The sequence below is a fragment of the Bubalus bubalis genome, chromosome 22 (genome assembly GCF_019923935.1).
Source record: "Bubalus bubalis isolate 160015118507 breed Murrah chromosome 22, NDDB_SH_1, whole genome shotgun sequence".
Lineage (NCBI taxonomy): Eukaryota > Metazoa > Chordata > Mammalia > Artiodactyla > Bovidae > Bubalus > Bubalus bubalis.
In genome coordinates this window covers 29,266,154-29,285,085 of record NC_059178.1, presented here as the reverse complement: position 1 = coordinate 29,285,085, position 18,932 = coordinate 29,266,154, and the positions used below count along the sequence as shown (strand labels likewise).

Here is an 18,932-nt window from a genome sequence, read left to right as displayed (position 1 = left end):
CTGGATTGTTCCCAAGAAGGAAGAGAGCCACGAGAAAGGGGGGAAAAAATGAAGGCAGAAAATAAAGAGCAATAAAATGAAATCAGATTTCTCAGTGTTCAGCTTATTGCAAAATGCAGTTTTGCTTGTACAAGCATAAAGGGAGTGAAAAAAAGTAGAGAGGCATATGGAAACAGAGTAAGTCACACAGCTCAGATCATTCATTAAACATTCATAATTGTGACAAAGTCCAATCTTTTCTTGCACACACACATTCATGTTATTTTATTTTTATGATGGTGAAAAACATGTAACATAAGATTTACCATCTTAATCATTTTTAACAGTATGGTGAAGTGAAGTGAAAGTGTTAATCGCTCAGTCTGTCCGACTCTATGCGATCCCATAGACTGTAGCCCACCAGGCTCCTCTGTCCATGGAATTCTCCAGGCAAAAAAACCAGAGCAGGTAGCCAGTCCCTTCTGCAGGGGATCTTCCTAATCCGTGGATTGAACCCCAGTCTCCCGCATTGCAGGCAGATTCTTTACCTCCTGAGCCACCATGGAAGCCTAGTGTATGGTAGTGTTAACTATATTCACGTTATTGTGCAACAGATCTCTAGAACGTGCTCATCCTGCAAACCTGAAACTCAGCACCTATTAAGCAATAACTGCCATTTCCTCCTCCCCTAGCCCCTGGCAACTACCATTCTCCTTTCTGTTTCTATGAATTTGAGGACTTTAAATACCTTATATAAGTGGAATCACACAGTAGTTATCTCTTCATGACTTGCTTATTTCACTTGGTGGAATGAGCTCAAGTTTCATTCACGTTCTAGCATATGACAGAACTTTCTTCTTTTTTAAGCTGAATAACATTCCAGTGTGTATGTGCCACATTTTCCTTATCCCGTCGGCTATCGATAGACATTGCACTTGCTTCCACCTTTTGGCTACTGTGAACAGTGTTGCAGTGAACACAACTGTGCAAATATCTTCAGAACCCTATTTCCACCTATTTGGAATATAGAGTTGACCCTTGAACAATGCAGGTATTGGGGTGACAACCCTCTGGGAGTCAAAAATCTGTGAAAATCTTCCCAGTCCACTCTCCACATCTGTGGCTTCAAATGCATCGATTTGACCAACCATAGATCATGTAGTACCGTAGTATTTAGTGGCAAAAGATTCAGGCTTTTTTTTTTCTGGAATATATGCTTTTCAGATGACTGCTAGCCTTTGGTTAATTGTCAAGACTTCTAAACTAGTTGACTTTGACCACATTTGCCAGTTTTCTCATTGCTTTTGTGGAGGAAAAATTGGGAGAGGTTCTTCACTGTTTTTGCTGGCATAACCTCTCTCATATAAACAGAATCACATAATATGTGAACTTCTGTGTCTTGCTTCTTTCCTTCAGCATAATATTTTGGGGCTTCATCCACTGTGGAAGTTACCAATACTTTTTGCTCTATTTATTGCCAAATGGTATTCCACCATATGGATGGACCAGTACAGAAATGTTACAGCATGTCTGCAAGTTTAAGGTACTCGAAAAAGTATCCCCTTGAGGATATATTTAACAATTCTCACTGCACATATTTAAATGTTTTTATTTGTTTCTCTGGCTGCCTGTGCCACGTTTTCTTTGTGGCACTCAGATCTTCCATCTTCATTTCCTCACGTGGGACGTTTAAAGTTGCACCTTCTGAACTCTTAACTGCAGCATGTGGGATCTAGATCCCTGACCAGGGACTGAGCCTAGGTCCCCCCACATTGGGAGCGTGAAGTCTTAGCCAGTACACCACCAGGGAAATCCCTGGACAAATCTAAGAATATAATTGGAACATTGTTTAAAGGAATAGTTGTAACCAAGTAGGTGTGATACAATGTTCTACAATTTGATAGGGCTTCCCAGGTGGCGCTAAAGGTAAAGAATCCACCTGCCAACGAAGGAGATGTAAGAGATGTGGGTTCAATCTCTGGGTTAGGAAGATCCCCTGGAGGAGGGCATGGCAACCCACTCCAGGATTCTTGCCTGGAGAATCCCATGCACAGAAGAGCCTGCCAGGTTACAGTCCATAGGGTCACAAAGAGTTGGACATTAGCATGCACACACACATAATTTGATAAGCTCTCCTTTATTTAGCTATATTATTCTTATTTCTTACTCTTATGATTATACAGTGGAAGTGAGAAATAGATTTAAGGGCCTAGATCTGATAGATAGAGTGCCTGATGAACTATGGACTGAGGTTCATGACATTGCACAGGAGACAGGGATCAAGACCATTCCCATGGAAAAGAAATGCAAAAAAGCAAAATGGCTGTCTGGGGAGGCCTTACAAATAGCTGTGAAAAGAAGAGAAGCGAAAAGCAAAGGGGAAAAGGAAAGATATAAACATCTGAATGCAGAGTTCCAAAGAATAGCAAGAAGAGATAAGAAAGCCTTCTTCAGCGATCAATGCAAAGAAATAGAGGAAAACAACAGAATGGAAAAGACCAGGGATCTCTTCAAGAAAATCAGAGATACCAAAGGAACATTTCATGCAAAGATGGGCTCGATAAAGGACAAAAATGGTATGGACCTAACAGAAGCAGAAGATATTAAGAAGAGATGGCAAGAATACACAGAAGAACTGTACAAAAAAGATCTTTACGACCCAGATAATCACGATGGTGTGATCACTCACCTAGAGCCAGACATCCTGGAATGTGAGTCAAGTGGGCTTTAGAAAGCATCACTATGAACAAAGCTAGTGGAGGTGATGGAATTCCAGTTGAGCTATTCCAAATCCTGAAAGATGATGCTGTGAAAGTGCTGCACTCAATATGCCAGCAAATTTGGAAAACTCAGCAGTGACCACAGGACTGGAAAAGGTCAGTTTTCATTGCAATCCCAAAGAAAGGCAATGCCAAAGAATGCTCAAACTACCACACAATTGCACTCATCTCACCCTCTAGTAAAGTAATGCTCAAAATTCTCCAAGCCAGGCTTCAGCAATATGTGAACCGTGAACTTCCTGATGTTCAAGCTGGTTTTAGAAAAGGCAGAGGAACCTGAGATCAAATTGCCAACATCCGCTGCATCAGGGAAAAAGCAAGAGAGTTCCAGAAAAACATCTATTTCTGCTTTATTGACTATGCCAAAGCCTTTGACTGTGTGGATCACAATAAACTGTGGAAAATTCTGAAAGAGATGGGAATCCCAGACCACCTGATCTGCCTCTTGAGAAATTTGTATGCAGGTCAGGAAGCAACAGTTAGAACTGGACATAGAACAACAGACTGGTTCCAAATAGGAAAAGGAGTACATCAAGACTGTATATTGTCACCCTGTTTATTTAACTTATATGCAGAGCACATCATGAGAAATGCTGGACTGGAAGAAACACAAGCTAGAATCAAGATTGCCGGGAGAAATCTCAATAACCTCAGATATGCAGATGACACCACCCTTATGGCAGAAAGTGAAGAGGAACTCAAAAGCCTCTTGATGAAAGTGAAAGTGGAGAGTGAAAAAGTTGGCTTAAAGCTCAACATTCAGAAAACGAAGATCATGGCATCTGGTCCCATCACTTCATGGGAAATAGATGGGGAAACAGTGGAAACAGTGTCAGACTTTATTTTTCTGGGCTCCAAAATCACTACAGATGGTGACTGCAGCCATGAAATTAAAAGACACTTACTCCTTGGAAGGAAAGTTATGACCAACCTAGATAGCATATTCAAAAGCAGAGACATTACTTTGCCAACAAAGGTTCGTCTAGTCAAGGCTATGGTTTTTCCTGTGGTCATGTATGGATGTGAGAGTTGGACTGTGAAGAAAGCTGAGCACCAAAGAATTGATGCTTTTGAACTGTAGTGTTGGGGAAGACTCTTGAGAGTCCCTTGGACTGCAAGGAGATCCAACCAGTCCATTCTGAAGGACATCAGCCCTGGGATTTCTTTGGAAGGAATGATGCTAAAGCTGAAACTCCAGTATTTGGCCACCTCATGCAAAGAGTTGACTCATTGGAAAAGACTCTGATGCTGGGAGGGATTGGGGGCAAAAGGAGAAGGCGACAACAGAGGATGAGATGGCTGGATGGCATCACTGACTTGATGGACGTGAGTCTCAGTGAACTCTGGGAGTTGGTGATGGACAGGGAGGCCTGGTGTGCTGCGATTCATGGGGTCGCAAAGAGTCGGACACGACTGAGCGACTGATCTGATCTGATCTGATTCTTATTTCTTTTGGTATTAGATGTGCTTGTGACTTTTCTATTTATTCACTCCAAGCACATTTGTTGGAAAGTCACCAGGTTCCAGGCACTGAGAGAATCCTGAGGATAAATGGGAGCTATATCGGAGCATGACAGACTCATGGAGTTTATACATTAAGGATACTTAACTGTAAAATGGGAGACAGGACGGTCTCCTGTTTCAGTGCCATAAAGATAGTGCAAACAAAGCCCTGTGAGGTTGGAGCTCTGTATACTTTATATAATTTCTAATTTATATATCAAATTATATTTATATAAGTATAATTAATATTTTAAATTCATAAAATAAGTAAAAAGAAAAACCAACTCTTAAAAGTTTATCAAGAGCCATTTCAGGGACCTCCCTGGTGGTCCAGTGGCTAAGCTGCAGAGCTTCCAGTGCAAGGGGTGCAGGTTTGATCCCTGGTCAGGGAACTAAGATCCCACATGCTTTGCAGCGTGGCCAAAAAAAAAAAAAAAATACAAAAGAAAGAACCACTTCGCATTCACTTTTCCCTTACCTCCAACATCTGCACTCGCCCGTGATGCAGCCGGTCTGGCCGGGGATGGTTTGGCTCATGGTAGCTGATGGACATGTGCTGACCCTGTGGAAGACAAATATGAATGTGTTGGTAGCTTGGCCGGCATGTTTCGAAGTTTATGGCTGATTTGAGAACAAATGTCTATGGATCTGCTTTACATGAAATGACTGATTCTAAAAAGTAACTGCGAAATGAACTGACAAGCAAAAGGATTAGTAACACGGAAATGGAATAATAAGACCTAAGAGAGTTCATTTTCCCAAATAGGAAACCTTTGTTTCCTAAACTTTCACAAAGGAAAGTTCCTTTGACTAAAAGTGGCTTAAAAAGATGGAAACAATTTTTAAAAATCAATAAACATGCTTTGCAGATAACATGAAGGACCAGTTCCCCTACTGTCTAGGACCAGACAGGGAGCAAGAAAGTGCTTTGGTGGGTGGGTTAGTGAGGAGGGGAAGGAGGGCAGAAGGCTGGCAGGCTGGCTGTGGGCTGTGCAGGTGGCATGGACAGGGTGCTGCGGGGCTGGCACGTGCAGCAGGGCTCACCCCACAGCCCAAGACCCTGAAGGCACCAGCCGCATCACTCAACCTCGGCATGCTGGTCCCCATTACAGCAGCTCTTGAGGGCACAATGGGACAGTCAGCACCCACCACCAGCACCCTCACCCCACACCCACACAGAGGAGCTCAGCTCTTATGCTGGGGCACCAAACCCCTAAAGGTTTCATTCATCAGAGCCGGCCTTTCAGAAAGAAGAGCATTATCTGCAATCACTCATTGAAAACCTTAATCTAAGAAACATGCCCAATAAGCTTTTAATTTCAGTGGTTTGGAACAAAGCAGCAGAGTATATGCTTTATGAGCCTAAATTACTTTCCAAGTTTGAAGATAAATTAAGAAGAAATTTTGGTCCTCACTTCTCCATGAGCTCCAACAGTTTGCATAATAACAGAGGCAGTAAAATATAGGCATACTAATGGCCTGAATTTGAGATGCTCTGTAAAAAAATAATGAAGCTGATCTACAGCATGTCATAATAGTGTTTTTATTGCAGAACTATTTTTCCTTGGACTTTAAAGTCCTGGGTGCTTCATTTTCAAGATGTTTTGCAAAGGAAGGTTCCTTGGAGTTTTTAAAACAACAGTTTAATACATTTGGGTGCCAGCAGAAACAGAACATAGCACAGCCATGCCTGAACACAAAAAGCTACCAGAATGCAAGGCCCTCAGCTGGCGTGAGACATGTGGGGTTTTCCAGGCATCACTTACACAAAATACACAAAGAAGTCCTTCAGGAAGCTGGGATTGCAACACATTAATTACAGCACATGAGCCAGAAACAGAGTCAAGATTAGGCAATGGCACCCCATCCCATGTTCAAGGTTCTGTACATTGTAGGGATTCAAAGCAGGATGGTATATCACCCCTGCCCTCAAGGAAATTGCTAGATTGTAGTTCTGGACTGGGTGCCCTGCGCATAGCATGCGGGTGTCACTTCTCAAAAAAACAAAAGGGCTCCCCAGTATCTCGTGTTTGTGCTCAGTCACTTAGTCACAACTCTTTGAGACCCCATGGACTGTAGCCAGGCTCCTCTGTTCATGGAATTCTCCAGGCAAGAATACCAGAGTGGGTCACCATTTCCTCCTCCAAGGGATCTTCCCGACACAGGAATGGAACCTGGGTCTCCTGCATTGCAGGCGGATTCTTGACCACTGAGCCACCAGAGAAGCCCATCTCCCCTTAGATTACACTTTTTCTTTTTAACAACAGGGACCACCTGTCCTTCATGAGCCCAGCAATGTGACTTTGCAAAAAGGGAAGTCTCAAAAACATCTGTGCAATGAAATTGAAAGACAGAAACATAATACAAGTTTACAATGAGGCAATGATTGTGAGAAGCCAGGAGGGAGATGGTTAAGTTCTTGGGAGGGAAGAAAAGAGAAACGATTCAGGGCTGGGATGGTCAGGCACCCAGGATCTGGAGGAGGTGCTACATGCTCTCAACTTCCCTTCGAGTTTCTACAAAATACTGGAAACGACTTAATCCAGACTTCTGGTAGGCCACTTATCAAGATGTCCTAGGACTTACTTGCCTGGTAGCTCGGTGGTGAGGAGCCCGCCTGCCAATGCAGGAGACACGGGTTCAAACCCTGATCCAGGAAGATCCCACATCCTGCAGAACTACTAGGCCTGTGAGCCACAACTACAGGGCCTGTGCTCTAGAGCCGGGGAGCTGCACCTGCTGAGCCCACATGCTCCAGAGCCTGTGCTCAGCAAGAAGAGAAGCCCCTGAATCACAAGGAAGACTAGCCCCCGCTCGACTCGACTAGAGAAAAGCCTGAGCAGCAGCGAAGGTCCAGCGCAGCCAAGAAATATGTAAATAAAGTTATTTTTTAAGAAAAGATGTCCTAAAACCAGAATGGCACCAGCTGCAACTGCCACTTCCTGTCACTTGGCTTGTGCTCTGATACCTACAATGAGCTGCACATCAGGCTTCTTTTCCAGAGGAACCATGTCAGCAGGTAGTCCAAACGACTTGATCTGGTAAGTGAGGTAGCCACCATAAGAGGAAACCTAAAATTGAAATAACAGCATTAATAGCACAAGCATTGCAACACACCATGGCCACATCAGTTTGTCTATGAAGTACACTGGCACAGAGCTCTGGGAAGATACACTATCAGCCCCTTAACAGCCGTCATTTCTACAGAGTGGAATTGAAGATGGTATTTTAACTCTCTACTTTATACCATTTTATATTGATTAAAATGTTTAATGTGAAGATGATTGGGTTTTACAAGCAAGAGGATACTTCCCTTAAAAAGAAAAATAATAGTCACACAGAAACAAATAAGATCCTTTTATTCTAGATGGCTACTAAACCACAGCTATTCTAGGAAATCTAGGCCACCGCTTTTCTATTTAGCTGAGAGAACTGGTTAATATCTATCAGCTACAAGATGAACTTCCAAAAATAAACTAAAAAAAACTTCCCCTGAGCACAGATGGTGACTGTTTCCTAAGTGATTCTGCATTCTCTTGGGCGCATGAGCCATGTCCAACTGTGTGTGTGTGCTATGTCACTTCACACAAGTCCGAGTCTTTGCGACCCTGTGGACTGTGGCCCACCAGGTTCCTCTGTCCATGGAATCCTCCAGGCAAGAACACTGGAGTGGGTTGCCATATCCTCTGCCAGGGGATCTTCCAACCCAGAGACTGAACCCATGTCTCAGGCAGCTCCTGTACCGCGGGCAGATTCGTTACCGCTGACCCACTGGGGAAGCCCATGTCCGACGGTACCACCAGGTATATGGACCCCCTCTCAGTGCTGCATTAGCAGCATGATGGTAACAGAGATGAGGAAGTGAATGATCAGGGTTTTCTGGACAGCATCTTTCTGGACAGACTTTACATCTGGTCCTGACATCTCTCCCCCTTAAAGTAAAAACTGATCAAGAAGGAATGAGTGACTGAGGGATGAAAATCAGAGGCAATGTCACCTCAGGGCAGGTAGACAAAGTACCCTTACTGAGATGCAAATAAACTGGGGGAGGGAGGTGGGGCAGCCCTTAGACTCGGAGTCCACTGAAGTTCTTCCCTAGAGCCTACAGCCTACGCAGCTTCACCTAGTTACGACCAAAGAGCCTGGAAGTACTCAAGATAACATCTCGAATTCTCTTTTGAGAGTAAGGATTGCTTTTTTGATGGGCTGATATCATTTGTTTTTTGCTTTTTATTTTATATTGAAGTATAGGTGATCAAAACGTTGTGTTAGTTTCAGCTGTACAGCAAAGTGATTAAGTTATACATATACATGCATCTATTCTTTTCAAATTCTCTTCCCATTTAGGTTGCTACATAATATTGAGGAGAGTTCCCTATGCTATACAGGAGGTCCTTGTTGGTTATCTATTGATATTTTAAATGCAGAAGGTTGAATACATCAATTGAAAACTCCTGATCTGTCCCTCTCCCCAGCCCCTTCCCTCTACTCGAAACCCTGAGTTCATTCTCTAAGCCTGAGTCTGTTTCTGTTTTCTAAGTCCATTTGTATCATCTTTTTAGATTCTGCATATAAGCAATATTATATGATATTTGTCGGTCTCTGTCTGACTTACTTCACTCCATACAACAATTTCAAGGTCCATCTGTGGCATTATTTAATTCTTTTGAATGGCTGAGTGATATTCCATTGTATACAGGCACTGCATCTTCTTTATCCATTCACCTGTCAATGGACATTGAGGTTGCTTCCACTGTCTTGGCTATTGTAAACAGTAATTAATGAATATTGGGGTGTGTGTATCTTTTTGGACCATGTTTTTCTCTGGAAAAACATGCCCAGGAATGAGACTGCAAGCTCATATGGTAAGTTTATTTTTACAGCTTTTAAAGGAATTTAAGGTTTTAAAAACAGGTCTACATATTCTTTCATACTCCTGTCTTCTAGAGGTGGAGCTTAATTCTCCTCCCAGAGTATAGGCTGGGCTTAGTGACTGTGTTCTAGAGAATAGAATATAGCAGAAACTAGAGTGTGTCATTTCTGAAATTAGGTTACAAAAATATTGTTTTTTCTCTCATTTGCTTTGGTGGAAGCCAACTGCAGTATCATGAGGACCCTCACACATCTATGGAGGGCCTCACATGAACAGGAACCTAAGCCACCAACCAACAGCCAGCCAAGGACAGAGGCCGGCTGACAGCCACACCAGCGAGTGCGGACATGGGTCCTCCAGGCCCAAATGACTGCAGCTCAGGCTGACGTCTTGACCACAACCTCATGAGAGACCCTGAGCCACCTTGATCCACCGAAACTGGCCAAGGTAATAATGGTCTGCTGCTTTAAGCTGCAAAGTCTGTGGGTCGTCTGTTACCCAGGACGAGATGACCAGTAAGTACAGGGCTCGCCCTGTGGACTTGAAGAGGCATGTCACGAGAGGGAGACGTGGGATTATGTGAGACGAGCAATGTTCCCCACACTCAGGTCAGCACCCACAGCCCTTCAACCCAAAGACAGCGTCAGAGGGCTCAGGCTGAGAAGACCCGAGTATCTAGTCATTCTAGATGTGAGAGCATGGCATCATCTGGCCGGGGCTCTGTGAAATCTCCCTCTTCTCCAAAGCTCTACTCTGGGCCCCCAGGAGCGTGTGTCCCCAGAGGATGTTTCTATGGGAGGCTCATACTTCTGTCCTTATAAATGAGTGTAGGTGGCCTGATCCTGGAATGCTAATTTATGCAACAAAGGAAAAGCAACTTGTTTATAAGCTTCCTGAGGAGCATCTAACCACGTCACTCACAATTTTCCAATTTATTCCTCTCCCCCGCACCCTGTCCCCTTTGGTAACCATAAGCTTGTGTTCTACATCTGTGACATATACACACTACAGCATATAAAATATGTAACAATAAGGACCTACTGTATAGCACAGGGAACTCTACTCGATACTCTGTAATGACCTATATGTGAAAGAATCCAAAAAAGAGTGGATAGCAGATTTACTTTGCTGGACAGCAGAAACTAACACAACATTGTAAATCAACTGTACCCCAATAAATTTTTTTTTTAAAAGAAAGAATTTATTCCTAACCACACGTGACTCTATTAATGAAAGCTGTGCTGTCACTGGTTCCTGGGCTTCTTTTAATAAGCTCATGAGTCACTTTGCAGCTTTTGTGTTCCTGACAAGGGGCCTTTCTTCTGCTTTAAAACAAAGAATTCTCAGCACTGGCATTTAAAAGCATACATGTGCCATTTGCAGCAGGTATCATTTAAATGGGTTATTTCCATGGAGGAAAATTCTTTGGCATTATGCGAAAACCAAGAACAACCTGGTGCATTATTCCTTTGCTGGTGAGCAATGTCTGTGGGGCCCCTGAGATACGAACACCTTCAGTCCCTCCATCATCTGCATTTGCGATTAACCCATGAGAGCTCGGTCACTCAGTTGTGTCCGACCCTTTGAGATCCTATGGACTGTAGCCCGCCAGGCTCCTCTGCCCATGAGGTTCTCCATGCAAGAATAATGGAGGGGGTTGCCATTTCCTCCTCCAGGAGATCTTCCTGACCCAGGGATAGAACCCAAGTCTCCTGAGTCTCCTGTATTGGAAGGAGGATTCTTTACCACTGAGCCATGTGGGAAGCCCGTGATTAACCTAAGGTCTCCAATTTTAGTAATCTGAACATTCCTTCCTGACATCTGGTTAATGGTGCCCAGGTAGTGATGGAGGAAGTCCAGCAAGGGCACAGGAGAACAGCAGGATGTGGTTACCTTGTCCCCCAGGTAGGAAAGCGGGGCGACCCAGGACGCACTGTGGACAGTGGCGGGCAGTTCCTGGAGGTCGGCCACCACACTGCTGCTGCCGGGGTTGAAGGAGACGGGGATGTCCACTCCATCCGCTGTCTGCAGGCGCCAGCCCATCATGTCCACAAGCTGAAACACAGAGGCAAGGGATGGAACCATGTGCCCGTGGCTCCTCTGGCGATGGCTGAATCTTGAAGAGCAGAAAGAGCCGTGGGGCAGCCACCTTGCTGCAAAGGCCTCCCTCGGGTGTCTCCTCATCTCTGATTCCCGCTCAGCCCCCAACTGACCCATCGAGACTAGGAGTTCTCAAAGGATAGCGGCCATATGTACGTGGGATTTATCCTTTGGCCCTGTGCACATCCTGACATTTAGTAGGTGTCCAATAACTGTTTGAATAATATGCAAATAAGGCTGTGGATCATAACTAGGATTGTGGGCGCATTTTAATGGTGAGCTCCTTGCAGAAAAAATATGATGTGAAGTACAGTGGCCTGCTGTCGTTGTTTTTCTCTAAATGGAGCATCAGAATTAAATACTCCCCTGATCACAAAGGAAGCGAGGAGTTAAATTATGAGGGGAAGAAAAAGAAGGAGCTGACAAAGCATAGATGTGGAATAATGCTTCGGGGGTCCCCTGGGGATAAGAAGAGGAGCCTTCAGGGTGGATTTACAAAATAACTTTCTCCCCCCACTACAAGCTTGTGCTCCTTTCAGGAGGCAGGCAGTAAAACAGATACAAAAATCTTTCTTTGAATATTTGTTGGACATAATGCATGACTCGCTCCATAGGGTCACAAAACAGTCGGACACAACTTAGTGACTAAACAACAATAACAAAAAATACATGACTCACACAAGCAAGCAAGCATGGGATCATGGAGGCAACACAAGTTTTAGCTTTCTGGAGTTGATTTTAAAAGTGGCCAAAGACAAGATGTGGTAAAACAAGTGAGAAGGAAAGTAAAACAGGAAGATAAGCAGATAAGAAGTAAGGGAGAACAACTCAGTGTTTATTGAGCAACTACTACATTTCAGATCCTGCTCATGGCACTGGGATTCTATCAAGGAGGTTACACGCAAGTGGTGAAAGAAGAGAGATAATAAGTGTTAGAACTGTGATGCACGCTATGAAGTCCACAGAGAAAGGCGAGGTCACAGAGTCAGCGAGTGGCAAGGGGAGGCTTCTCTGAGCACTGGGACACATGAGCAGGGATCTGATGAGTGACGTGAGCTGAGGGATGTGAGGACATCTGGGGACAGAACACTGCAGGCTAAGGACAGTGAGCATAGGGCTTAACACTCTAACCCAGCAGGATGCAGAAACCTCCATGACTCTTCATGTCTCATGCCAGTGCATTACTTTCTCATTTTTTTCTTTTATGCGTGCTCGTGCTCAGTTATGTCCGACTCTTTGCGATCCCACAGACTGCAGCCCACCGGGCTCCTCTGTCCATGGAACTCTCCAGGCAAGAATACTGGAGTGGGTTGCCACTTCCTACTCCAGGGGATCTCCCCAACCCAGGAGCTGAACTCACATCTCCTGTTCTGCAGGCAGATTCTTTACCACTGTGCCACCTGGGAACCCCTCACTTCCTCGTTTAGAAGTGCTAAAGAAAAACAGAAGGCCTCTGATGCCCTGCGTACCTTAGCCCTCCTCTTATGTGTGCTGTGACAGTGATGACTGACTCCAAAACAAAAGCAGCTGGTACAACCCTTGGGATTCGCTGGGTCCAGGTAGAATGACCCTTCCCGACACATGTTGCATTCCGTGCCTTGCACGTTTTCCTATCAAAGAAAACCACGAGAGAAGAGATCATTCCTTCTGAAGGGTCTCTGACTGAAGAAAGCTACATGCACAAATTAAGTACCAACATAAGACAACGGGACGTGGATGCTAATAAAACATCCAAAGTTATATGGCTGTTCAACTGTCCTACCACATTAACTATTTAAATTTTATACTGCATACAAATGGAAGAGAGGATTTCCTAAATTTCATCAGATACCCTTTAGCATCTTGAAGGTAGAAAAACAGCACCAAAAAGTTCACAATGTGGGGGAGACTAGTTCATCCCACTTACAACCACTTTAGAGCATCTGCTGGGATTAGGGAGCCCATCCGTCATTGGCAGAACACCCTGGAGCAGAGATGATGAACCTGGGGTCCACAGGACAGGAATAGGCTTCAGGGAAACCCATGAACGTTTTGAAATTATAGACAAAAGTTTGTGCCGATTTTTCTGGAGACCATTTGTGTCATCAGATTCTTAAAGAGGTCTGTAGACCCTCCAAAGGACAAGAGCAGTGAGGCTGGGGTGGCTTCTAACTGTTTGTACCCAATGAGTTCAGTTCAGTCACTTAGTAGTGTCCGACTCCTTGCGACCCCATGGACTGCAGCATGCCAGGCTTCCCTGTCCATCACCAACTGCCGAAGCCTGCTCAAATTCATTTCCATTGAGTCGGTGATGCCATCTAACCATCTCATCCTCTGTCATCCCCTTCTTCTCCTGCCTTCAATCTTTCCCAGCATCATTGATCATGGGTCAGTCTCATTTACCACAGATTTTTATACAATGACTCAGCATGAAGACCCTCCACTCTGGCCGGTAGCCCATATCCCCAGCATTGCACATTCTGTATTACCTTGCAGAGACACGCCCCAGTGCCTGGATCACAGACTCCTGGCTCGGTCCCATCTCTGCTGCAGTGGCAGGGGAGGCACTCAGGAAAGCGGTAGAAGCCAGGAGCACACCGGTCACACTGCCGCCCCGTGATCCTGGGCTTGCATCTGTGCTCAAGGAAAGGAAGCAAAAGTCTTCATCACCTTTGTACACACAGTTCTAAAGCCAACCTGCACTGCTGCAGAGAAGTTGCTTATCAGAAGCCAGTTCAGGGACTTTCCTGGCGGTCTAGTGGTTAAAACTTCACCTTCCAATGAAGGGGACACGGGTTTGATCCCCAGTCGGGGAACTAAGATCCCACATGCCACGAAGCAACTAAGCCTGCTCACCACAACTACTGAGCCACAACTAGGGAGTCTGTGCACTATAAGGAAAGATCCTGCATGATGCAATGAAGATACTGTGTGCTGCAACTGAGACCCAATGCAAATAAATAAATAAATATATATATTTTTAAAAGCCAGTTAAGTAGACAAAGAGCCTGCCCACAGGTGCCAGTGTCCAAGCAGAATGGGGAAAGGCAGATACAAGGCACTCACACAAAGCAGCTCAAAGTGACCATCATCCTAATGAAAAATGGGTCAAAAGATACACACTTTCAGTTATGAAATAACCAAGTCCTGGGATGTCATGTACAGCACAGCAACTATAGTTAATGATGCCATATTGCACTTCTGCAAGTTGCTAACAGTAAATCTTAAAAATTCTAATCACAAGAAAAAAAATTATAAGTATTTACGATCATGGGTGATAACTAGATTTACTGTGGTGACCGTTTCACAATAGACACAAATATCGAATCACTATGTTTACATTTGAAACTAATTAATATAAGGTTGCATACCAGTTATACCTTAACTGAAAACAAAAAGCAGTGAGCATTATGGATGATGACTTGGGCCAGGCTTGGTACTAGGCTCGGGGGGTGAAGGAAGGACAGACTTCCTGGGCCTGAGAGCTCCCAGGGTGAATGTTAGGTGGGAATGTGAATATACACATGTGGTCTACATAGAGGTCAGAGGCCCGCACAGACCCAGCCTCCCCGGGGGAAGGTGATGCCTGAGCTGAGTTTAAAAGGACAAGCGTCCTGGGGTAGAAGGTGGGGCAGGCATTCCAGAGAGCAAGAATGGGGGGCATGGCCTGGTGTGTGCAGGGAACACAGTGGGGAGCTCCTGGAGCAGGGGTGCAAGCGAGGATGCTAAGCCATGAGCCTGGAGAGGCGGGAGTCTCCTCCCTCCAGGAGACTGAGTCTGTTGGCTTCTGACCCCCGTGTAGACCCCATGTGTATAGTGTTCACATTCCCACCTAACACTTGGGAGCTCACAGGCCCAGGGCCTCTGTCCTTCCCTCACCCCAGACCCTACTCCCAAGCCTGACCCCAGTCACCGTGCATGATGGAGAGCCTGGGGAGGCGGGAGGGGGTCAGCTCACCGGGACGGAGGGGCTGGCCGCTGCGACACTGTGCCGGAGCCCTGGGGCGGGGCTGAGCCCTGCACACTGAGGGCAGACTGGCCGGCGTTCTGATCAGCTCTCACATGACTTACAGACAGCGTCTCAGCAAGTTACCCAGCTTCTCAAGGCTTCGTTCTCCCTCCGTGAGAGAGAGGGGAGGCGGTGGTGGAGACGCCAGGCAGTGCCGGCAGCTGGCCAGTTCTCAAACGGGGGTTGTCATCTTGAAAAGCTTTCAGAGAGGAAGAAGGACAGGTGGCTGTGTGTGTCAAGGACTGAGCTGAGGGCAGCTCTGCGGTGGGGAGACGGGGGCAGAGCGAGGGCAGAGGTATTCGGGACGGAGAGGGGGCGATGGGCCCCAAGCTATTTCAAGGTGAGGGTGCTGGGACTCATCATGGTCTGGGTGGGGGGACAGAAGAGGGAGACAGCAAGGAGGGCTCCCCGTTGTCCGGCTGAGTGACGGGTGACACTGGAGCAGGTGGGGAAGGCGGCAATGGCCTGTGTGGGGCTGGGCGTCCAGGTGGCTGTGGGCAGCTCTGAGCACAAGACTGGCGAGAAAGCACTAGCAACTTCTCAGGACTGAGCAACCCAGCTCTGCGGTGGGAGGACGGAAGCAGCAGCTCGGTCACTGGGCTCCACAGCCGCCGCCTGCTGGATCCACACACTGAGCCTTTCTTGTGGGTCTAAAGAAACTATTAGGAAATCTGCTTTCCATGAGATGATTAGGAGGACAACCTGATATGAAATATTTTGTCATTAACTTGCTACCAAATGTAAGCTTTTACCTATCTCTTAATATTTATTAAAATATCTCATACCAGGATAAAGAAGATGTGGTATCTATATACAATGGACTGCTACTCAGCCATAAAAAAGAATGAAATCCTGTCATCTACAGCAACATGGAGCGACTTGAAGGGTAATTATACTGAGTGAAATAAGTCAGACAGAGAAAGACATACTGCATGATCTTACTTATGTGTGGAATCTAAAAAATACAATGAACGGTGAATATAACAAAAAAGAAGCAGACTCACAGGTATAGAGAACAAACTAGTGCTTATCAGTGGGAAGAGGGAAGTTCAGGGCAACACAGGGGGAGAGGAGTAAGACGTATAAACTATGAGGTATAAAATAAACCTCAAGAATATATTTATTGTACAACACAGGGAATATAACTAACGTTTTATAATAACTGTAAATAGAGTATAACTTTTAAAACTGTGAATCAGTATATTGTATACCTGTAGCTTATATAATATTGTCATCAATTATACTTCAGTTAAAAAAAAAAACTCACCCCAGAAAGTGAAAGTGTTACTCGTTCAGTTGTGTCCGATTCTTTGCGACCCCATGGACTGTAGCCCGCCAAGCTCCTTTGTCCCTGGAGTTCTCTAGGCAAGAATACTGGAGTGGATAGCCATTTCCTTCTCCAGACGATCTTCCCAATCCAAGAATCGAACATGGGTCTCCTACATTGCAGGCCGATTCCTTACCATCTGAGCCACCAGGGAAGCCCAAAGGACCACCCCAGAAACCACCCCAAAAAAGATAAATACAACTTTATATTCCAGTAAGTTTGCCTTAGACAAGTACTCTTGTTGCGGCATCGGCAAAGGGGAGCAGATGGGGGTCTCTTTATCCCACCCACACACCTATGAAGATAAAATCAGTTTCACCCGCAAGACCTGCTGGCAGGGCAAGTGTCATTTCAGCCCCATCTCCTCATCTCCCTCCCTCCCTGATACCTACAGAGATTGTTTCTTCTGCAGAGGAAGAAAATATTCCCCAAATCACTCCTCTAGTAAAACAGGTGGAAGGTGGAAGTGATCTGCTTGGAGTGACTGCTCTGGTACAGGGGGCTGCAAACTCTGAGAGGGATAAGGGGTGTCTGGGGAGCTACAGAAACCATGAACCATCTTCTCAGAGAAGTATCGTTCAGATTTGTCTGTAACATGCTATTTTTTTTAAAAAAAGAAACAACACCCAAATGAATGTTCTGGCCAACTCAACACTTATACCCACTTGCAGATTACATCATCTCTCTCTCTCTCACACACACACACACACAAAAACACACACACACACATTCTAGCACACATAATTTTGTTCCTAGGCCCAGGTGAATAACACCTACTCTCTCCTTGTGAATCCCAGACTAAATGCAATCACAGTCCTGCCGACAACTGCCTGTCCCCAGACGATGTTCCCTATTTCTGGAGCATAAGAACTCTGGGAGGGGGCCAGGAGTGAGAGATGGGAAGGAACAATACAGATAACCCCCTCCACAGAAAGCATCAGGAAGAGGAGACCTGATCAGAGGAGGGCCTCTGGGGATGGCCTCACTGAGCAGGGTGCTCTCTGCTCCTCCCACCTGGCAGTGGGGAAAGGACTCTGCACCAACACTGTTCTTGTCACAGAGCCACTGGGCAGCTGGCCGTCCTGCAAACACACAGGGCCGCTGGCCCACGGGTGCGATCCAGAATGCTGGTGCCCATGAGCCCCTCCCACCCTGAGCACCACAGCGGACAAGTGACCCTGAGCGCTGACTTGAACATAGGCTTTTAGGGTGAGGACAGGCAGATGGGAGCCTATTTCTTAATATTTCCACTTCACTGGAAAAGAAAGGTGGAGGGGTATTTTTCAGGGAGGACAGCTGTGCAAGCTGCTTGTATAGACAAGGAGAAATGTGTGCCTGTTTATTTCAGGGCAACCGTGGGATGACGTGGTGGGAGAGCTGGGCAGAGAGGGTGTGACCTCGTTGGTAACACGGGATAAAGCGCTGAGCCTCACTTAGCATGCAGGTAGCAACGAAGCACATATGAGTGGATGGAAAAAAGCAAAAAGTTGAGCATGGTGATGAGAGCAGTGGCCTGGGAGCTGAACCCCAAGGATCCCAGGTGCACCTGATGGGCAAGCGTTCACCAAAATGTGGAGAACATGATGTCTGAGCAACGCAGTGCTGAGAGCTCCGAGCACATGGATCCTGTGCAAAGACAAGCAAACAAAGGAGTTTGGAGTGGTGCCATGACAATGGGGAATAAAAAGGAAACTTCCTCCCCCAAAGTCTGGCTGAACATCTTTAGAAAACAACCTGAAGTCAGCCTGACCTCGCACATTCCTCCAGGGAGACACTGTGCTTTCCAAGGAGTTGCCCTCACCGCAACAGCAGGAAGGCTCCAGTTGCCGCTGCCAGGACGTGCACTGAGGATGCCGGTCAAGTGAAGTCATCTCCACGGCAACGGGCTCAGGGCCAAACATTATGCAAAGACGACTGCACATGTGTGGGTGCTCGCGTGTCTCGCAGGTCGCCAGAAAGTCAGGCATGAGGGTGAACTCTATCCTTTGCTCATTAAACACCATGGGTCCCGTCATATTGAACCCCCATCAAGTCCAGTTTTAACCTGGAATCCAAAGCCTACCTTATATCCGCTCATTTATTCACCCTATAATTACGGAGTGTCTTCTATAGACATATCCTCGAATTAGGGGACATGAGAGGGAGAGGACAAAGTACAGTAAGTTAGTCTTGACCTTGGTGCATTTTCACTGAGGACACGGGACACAGAGACGCAGAAAGTTAGGTGATCATGTGAGAGACGGGACAGCAGCGAGATGACGGGGGTATCCCTGTGGGCTTGCAGAGGCTTCACGCCTTTTTTGCATTTGTACCTTTAACACAGAACTCTTGAAGGATGTGGATAATTGGGAGGGGGTAACAGAAGAGGCATGACTGAGCGAC

The 18,932-nt window shown here is 45.9% G+C and overlaps 1 protein-coding gene across 2 annotated transcripts in view; it reads right to left on the bottom strand.

Annotated features, from left to right (window-relative positions):
• Window positions 1–18,932, bottom strand: part of LAMA3 (laminin subunit alpha 3) — a 259,558-nt gene that overhangs the window by 86,717 nt on the left and 153,909 nt on the right. For both annotated transcript variants that reach the window (XM_025273657.3, XM_044934824.2), the window contains 5 exons: window positions 13,704–13,848; window positions 12,705–12,845; window positions 11,029–11,190; window positions 7,235–7,333; window positions 4,741–4,824 (listed from right to left, as the gene is read on the bottom strand). In XM_025273657.3, coding sequence (XP_025129442.3) covers window positions 4,741–4,824; window positions 7,235–7,333; window positions 11,029–11,190; window positions 12,705–12,845; window positions 13,704–13,848 — 631 coding nt within the window. The remainder of the gene's footprint in view (window positions 1–4,740; window positions 4,825–7,234; window positions 7,334–11,028; window positions 11,191–12,704; window positions 12,846–13,703; window positions 13,849–18,932) is intronic.